The 7522-nt window shown below is 35.9% G+C and overlaps 1 protein-coding gene across 1 annotated transcript; it reads right to left on the bottom strand.

The window, feature by feature from the left end:
• Nucleotides 1-3091: 3091 nt before the first annotated feature.
• On the bottom strand, nt 3092-7185 carry LOC118053687 (NADP-dependent malic enzyme). The gene is made up of 18 exons (XM_035065013.2): nt 6991-7185; nt 6456-6576; nt 6131-6357; nt 5954-6059; nt 5778-5843; nt 5575-5670; nt 5375-5446; nt 5208-5291; nt 5022-5120; nt 4813-4860; nt 4669-4722; nt 4477-4575; nt 4293-4382; nt 4108-4185; nt 3948-4022; nt 3767-3857; nt 3488-3616; nt 3092-3405 (listed from the first exon to the last, which is right to left on the bottom strand). Exons 1-18 carry the CDS (start codon nt 7074-7076, stop codon nt 3317-3319), a joined length of 1710 nt encoding a protein of 569 aa, XP_034920904.1. The 5' UTR covers nt 7077-7185; the 3' UTR covers nt 3092-3316.
• Between the last annotated feature and the right edge of the window lie 337 nt (nt 7186-7522).

Here is a 7522-nt window from a genome sequence, read left to right as displayed (position 1 = left end):
GATAAGATATATCAAATCTGTGGTAGCAGACTTGAGCTGTATGACCAAATTTGCCACATAATTGGCATTGTGGTTTCTCAGAAGTATTCGAATTATACCTTCCAGTGTGTCGATATCTTCCTCCTCTACTACGTCCTCTGTAGTTACTAATGTTAGAGGTATAGTGTTGCCCTCGACTACTAATGTATGTTCTCCCACCACCTTTGTTGTTAGAGGAGGATGCATAATTGGCAGACATAGTTGAGATTTCTTCAATTGTGCTTTGTTGCTCAAGGCGATGTTCAAAGGCTAGAAGCATGTTGTGAACAGCTTCAATAGAGATTGTATCATCTCTAATGTTAATTGCAGTAACAACTACATTGTAGTCTGATCCAAGACCTCCAAGGAGATTCATAACCTGGTCCTGCTTAGAGACAGGTTCTCCAATAGCAGCTAAATTGTCTACAGCTGCTTTAACTTTCATGATGTAATCTATCATGGTCATAGATCCTTTCTTCGTGGACTGTAATTCCAGTCTTAGTTGCATTATTCGAGCTCTTAAAGATGACGAGAAGGTTTTCTCCAATGCTTTCCATGCACAGTGAGATGAGTTATGACCTAAGATTTGTGCCATTATTGCTAGAGTGAGAGAGGAATAGATCCAGCTGAGAATTGTGTGATCCTGGCGTCTCCATGCAATAAATGCTGGATTAAGCACTCCTGGACTTAGTTCCTTCTCTGGACAGATAGAAGATCCTTCTATAAAGTCTTCAAATCCATTGGCAAATACGATATTGTCAACTTGAGACCTCCAAAGGATGTAATTGGTTTGATCAAGCTTTACAGGCAATGTGTGGTTAAGCATCTGATAAGAAGGAATGGGCACCATTGTTGCGGTTTGTGTAGATCCAAAAGAACCAGCAACTAAAGAAGACTGAGTGGAGGTAGAGGCCATTATTGAATCCTTGATTGAAAAAGCTTTGATACCAAGTTTGATTTGGAGAAAGCAAAATGTAGCTTCTCTATATTTCTTATTATGTCTATATTGAGGAGTGACTGTATATATATACATTACATACATGACACATCACAATTGTTGTAATTGAATGGCAGTTAAAATTGTTATAACTGAAAGTCAGTTATAACCAATACATAGCCAACTATATTACGTGACAAAGAAGGCGTGTATCTCTGGCTTATCAATTTCTTCATCTAGCAATCATAACAGACAATGCATCCATCGTTTATTATTATGTTTTTTATATGTAAAAAAAGCAAGCAACTAGGCCTAAAAAAAAAAACTAGATGGGCAAGGCTGGCCTTACAGTTCCATGCATATGGCTTTTTTTATTCTATAAACCAAGCACATATAGCCACCTAGGCCCAGCACCCTAGCTTGTGTTTTTTAGCCCGTTATAGATTTTTTTTTTCTTTTTTTCTTATTAAACTTCATTAAAATAAATAACTTTAAAATATATTAAAAATTGTCATTTTTTAAATGATATTCCAGTTGTATTTAGATTTTGAATATCATTTTATATTTTTTTTTTCTATAAAATTACCGAGTTTTTTTTTTTAATCCTTTATGGTTTGTCTTTGTATTTTTTTAAAAGTTTTATTTATTTCTCTTATTGTCGAATGGTTAAATAAAACAATAAACCTAAGAAGTTTTGGTGTATTATTTTTTTTAATATATTAGCAACATGATAATAAAAACGTTATTTTTTATTAAAATATACTTTTATAATCTTTATAACTTTTTACTAATGAAAAATAAATATTTTAATAAGCAAAATTCTCATAAAAAAAAACACCAACACGTAACAACAAGTTAAAAATAAAAAAGTTATAATTTATAATATATATATATATATATATATATATATATATATATCATTATTTCAGATAATCAAGAATCTTTTATATTTTTATTTTATTTCCCTTCAAGTCTATTTGAAGGTCTCCCCTCAACATTAACGCAGGGAAAAATTAATCTAAACACGTTAACATTTTACATCTTATAAGAATACAAAAGACTTATCAGTCTATATAGATTATATTAATAAAATATTTGGTATTTTGGTTTAATTGTACTTTAAAAAAAAATTAAAAAATTAAATTTTAAATTAATTATTTTTTATTTTTATTATTTTGATATGCTGATATTAAATTTTAAAAAATTAAAAAAATATAATAAATTTTCAAATAAAAAAAAATATTTTGAAAAACAATATCACTAACAAATAAACACTTAGTTGTCAATCATCTTCCCGAACAAATCTAAACAGGCAACAAGGTATTTTTATGACAAAATGAAGATTTTTGGAATCCAAATTGAACTCCAAGAAATTGGAGGGGTAGGTGTGAATTTGTGTGATCCTCTCAAGTATAGCCTCCACATCTGCAATATCTCTTTCAAGGCATTTAAATTGCAACAAAACCATGTTGAAAAACTGAATCTCTTCGGTTTCTCGATTCAACTTGGCGAAAGTCAAAATTAAAGCAATGTAAGACACCACATTAGGTGGGTATTCTCTCGAAGTTTTAGAATTTGCCGAGCAAAAAACAATAAAACTCAATTTAAAATTTATATTTGAAAATATAATTATGGTTATTTTTTAAAGTAATTTTTATTTAAAAAAATATATTAATAATATTTTTTTATTTTTTAAAATTTATTTTTAAAATCAAGATATTATAATAATTTAAAAATATAAAAAACATATTAATTCAAAGGAAAAAAAAATTCAAACTTATTTAAAAATGCTTTTAAAAGTAGTGCCGCTATCTAAGCTGCAATGACAGCATACCAAGATGGATTTCCTCTTGAAGTTGTAGATGGAAGCATGTGGGGCTCAAGATTTTAGGGTCTAGAGAGAGAAGGGTGTGAGCATAGAAGAAATTGAGAGGTTCATAAAGAGAAATGACAGCAATGGTGGTGGTGGTTGGGTTTAAAGAGAATGAAAAAAATGGAGGCAATTGGCTGGGTGGTTGTGGGTGAAGATAAGGGGATGAAATTGAAATATTTCAAGAAAATAAAACCAGAGGTAATGAAGGACCTTCGCCTCTCCTGAACTCCAAAAATGCTTTAAAAAAATGGAAAGTAATGATATTAAAATCCAAAAAATAATAATATTGTTTTTATTCAGCACCATTGCAATAAATAGCTCAAACTAGCCTAGAAAATTAGGACTATCTCAAGAAACAAAATACAGGAGAATTGGAACTCTCTGTGCTTGAGATTTTTTATATAATAGAAACATGAAAGATCAGATAGAAAGTAGAAGATGGCTCCGAGCAAATTGCTGGTTGCAAGATGCATAACTCCTTCATAGGTTTAACGATAGCTTCGGTAGAGCGGGCTGTACATGCAGCTCTCTGCATATTTGACAAGATCTTTGGGACGAGGGAGACGAGATGCCAGACCTGTAAAGCAGTTATGTAAGCCCAATTTGTAATGCAGGACATTGCAAGTATGAAAGAGCTTCACGACCAGAAAGAAGCTTACCGAGTTCATATGCTTTAGCAGCAACCTTAGCAGCGATGTTGGCTGATATCTTCCGAATGTTAGAAAATGGTGGGTAAATTAGCACCTTGTCAAGATTTTCTTGTTTTACTTGCTCAGCCAAAGCTTCAGCTGTTGCAAAAAGAATTAGCAAGTGTTAAACCATGGTGGACGTAGCCTTGTTTCTTAGTTCTTACAGATTTTTTTGTGCGAAGTTTTAGTGATTCCTAACTTGTAATTTGTGCACATAAGATTTAACTCAACAGTCCATGATATACTTACAAGCTGCCAGAAGCATGTCATCATGCACACGAATTGCACCGGAGATGACCAAACCCAATCCAAATCCAGGGAATATGTAAGCATTGTTTGCCTGGATAATTTGAAGAAGTAAGCCACCAGTTGTAGTAAATTGCTAGCAAAGAGAACGATTTCTAGTAACAACAGGTAAAAAGTTTTAAACCTGGCCAGGTACAAAAACTCTGCTGTTATATTCAACAGGATCAAATGGGCTTCCGCTGGCAAAGATTGCACGACCCTGCAAGTTGGAAAACAAATAACAATCAAGAAATGAAGCAAACCAGATGAAACAGTATGGGGGGAAAGCAGAAATGGTGTTCTACCTCGCTCCATGTATAAGCTTCTTCAGCTGTGCATTCAGATTGTGAGGTAGGATTGGAGAGAGCAAGAATTAGCGGTTTCTGCATGCCAATAATTGAGACCAAGGTCAGATAAACAATGTTGATGGACGTGCATGCGTGTGCGTGCATGTGAGTGTGTCTGTGTGTCTGTGTGTGAGAGAGAGAACCTCGTTAATTGATGCCATGGCCTCAACCACCTCCTTTGTAAATGTTTTCCCAACTCCTGATGATCCTATCAAAACTGTTGGCTTGATTGCCTGAGAAGATCAGAAAGTACGGTAAGATTTCAGGAAAATGATTTGAATGGCGCGGCGCACTTCATTTGAATCCACAACATAAAAGTTTTAACACCTTAACAGCATCTAAGAGCCCCTTGATAGGTTCATGGTCATGAGCCCATGGTTTCTTGAAGTGTTGAAGTGACCCTTTACGGGAGCTAACTATCAGTCCCTGTAACATAGCAAGACGACATGTTAGTACAAGGAAAAGGATCCAAGGAGAAATGTCAGCAGCAGCTGAGGACTTCGACCACTTTCTCACTACCTTTGAGTCTACAAGCCAAATCTTTTTGCGCGTCTCTTCAAGTGGAGCATTAGTCTGAAGGACACAGAATGGGATTCACCATAAAGGTTAGCAAATGGAAGCAGATAACAAAAACGTTGAACCAGATAAACATTATATCGATACCTGTTTCGACATCTCAAGAGCGATAAGCTCAGCTATACCAGTTCCAGCCTGCAACACCCAGAAGAAAAGAAGAATCCGGTGAAAAAAAAGAGGAAAAAAAAGAGAGCGTAGATGAAGAAATGGCTTAATAAACAAGCACAGCCATTATGCAATAGACTGATGAGTAGAAACAAAAAGAAAGCTTTGAACAAATGGTTTCAGAGCCTGACCTCTCCAGCACCCAGGAATAAGAATGTATGATCCGCTAAGGTTCCACCAACCAATTTCAAAGCTGCAAGGAGCCCTGCTAACACCACAGATGCAGTGCCCTGCAATAAATGAAACCATTTGCAATTAGAGAAATTCCATTGAGGAGAAAACAGATTGCTAGCAAGCAAACTTCTTTGACGTGTTACCTGTATGTCATCGTTGAAGACAAGATGAGTTGGGCTGTATTTTGCCAGTAGCTCGAACGCGTTGTGATTTGCAAAATCTTCAAACTGAAAAAGAAAGTTCGTGTCATTCAAAGGACAGAGTTAAGTGCTGAAAACTCTGACATTGAACAACTGTTTGTGGTTTTTACCTGTACAATGACCTTTTCCCCATAGTTCTTCTTAACTGCAGTCATGAACTCATCAAGAAGCTCTGCATATTCCTAAACCACAGCAGATAGCAAAACACAGATCTTCAGACTCGGAATGATTTAAAAATCCAGAAAAGAAAAGGGAAAGCAAAGAGGAAAGATCAGTCGAATGGAAATGGAAGAAAGTAAATTTACTCCACCTGCCCAGTTGCCCTCCTCTGTCGAAGCCCAATGTAGAACTCATCATTCAACAACTTGCCATTGTTTGTGCCAACATCAATTGTTACTGGCAAGCACTGCATATATTGAATACAGGTGGAAGGGTTTAGTAACTAAAATAGCGAGGGACAATTTATAGCTTCAAAATCAATTATACAGGTGGTTAGATTTTGTCAAAGCTTACCGCAGAGGGACGTAATCCTCCTAGAGCAGTATACAGAGAGAGTTTTCCCACCGGAATCCCCATTCCCTAACAAATGCAAAACAATTGCATGAACAAAATTAACAACGATCCACTCGTTGAGAGATGATGAGTGGCCTGCACGTCCAATTTTCAAATGAATTTGTGAGCATCAATACCTGGCAGCCAAGATCCCCGAGCCCCAAGATACGCTCACCATCAGTAACAACAATTACTTGGATATTTCTCTCCGGCCAATTCTTCAACACTTCAAGAATCTTTCCCCTGAAGAATTCAGTTTTCAGTTAACACTTGCAAGCTAGACATGAAAATAAAAGGCAATCGGAGGGTCCTACTTCTCTTTCAAACTGATGTAAAGACCCTGAGGGCGTCTGAAAATGCTCCCGTATTTCTGACAAGCCTCGCCAACAGTGGGAGTGTATACAACTGGCAATAGTTCCTCCACATTATCGATCAAAAGCTTGTAAAACAACCTTTCATTCCTCTCCTGAAGATCCATCATGGCCATGTATCGTTGCAGAGGAACTTCATACTGACGTAGGTTGTGCATCAGCTTTTTCTCCTAATAATCAAGGTTGCATGGACTAATTAAGCTTGGGAGACAGAAATTTAAACATTTGGAATTACAACTATGAGGAATGTCACTCGAGTCAAGATAACCTGGAGTTCCTGAGTCAGGAGAGCTGGGGGCAAAAGGACACGCAAGTAATGTGCATCCCTTTCATCCACAGTGAAGGCAAGCCCTTTGTTGTGGCGTGGATCCCTCAACAAAGAATAACCACTGTAACATAACAAAAAAACAATACTCAACGTGACAAAACAAAAACTCAATTTCTGCAAATCTTAGAAGCATGAACTGGTCAGCAAAACCAGCAGCAAAGGGTTTCTCAAGTCAAACTATCTCAGGTGCTTCAGAAAAGGATAATTTTCTTGTCTTCGACCAAAAGCAATAAATCCTTGGGAAAAAAACAGAACCAAATTTTGCTTGATACATGATATAGTAAAGTAGACCACAACCTGAGCAACATTAGAAAACCAACTTGAGCAAAATTAGAAACAATGAGGACTTGGAAAATCATAGCTTTAGACGAAAACTCCATAATGTAGTATCTAAAAATAACGTGGGGGCAGTCATAAATAGAATGAGATAAGACTAAAACAAACAATCAAAAACTGAAATGATCGCTCCGCTCACCTAGAAACAGAGGCAGTCCATGGAGTTATAAGCTGTTCCTCCATGGCAATATCTTCACCATTCGTTTTCTCCACTCCGTTCATCATTGTTCTTCTCTCTAAAGTCCAAACCTTTCCTCCTCCTCCACCACCACCAAAAACCACTCTCTGCAAATAACAAGAAGAAAATCCCACTACAAAAACACAACCCTTTCTTGTTTTGTATAGCAAGAAACAAAGGCCACTTTTATAGGCATAAAGCCCATAGATTTCTACGCTTTCCAAAATTATTTTAAGAAAATGGAAAGTTGAAAATAACCAAGGTTAGTTTCAATGTCAAAAAGAAGAGCGTGGACTAGACGCGTGGACTAGACACGTGGATAATTCGATCAAAAGGTTTTATCAGAGCTGTCTTCCTTGAAAAGTTAGAGAGAATGTGAACATAATGTGCAGTTGCTATGGTCGTTGACTGTGGTGGTGGGTTCGTGGAATTCTTTGCTATATATAAACTATTTTTTTTTTTTAATTTTAAAATATATTGAATTTTTTTAGCA

The sequence above is a fragment of the Populus alba genome, chromosome 18 (genome assembly GCF_005239225.2).
Source record: "Populus alba chromosome 18, ASM523922v2, whole genome shotgun sequence".
NCBI classification, from domain to species: domain Eukaryota; kingdom Viridiplantae; phylum Streptophyta; class Magnoliopsida; order Malpighiales; family Salicaceae; genus Populus; species Populus alba.
Note: the sequence above shows the minus strand (reverse complement) of the source record. Positions and strands in the feature narration are given on the sequence as shown.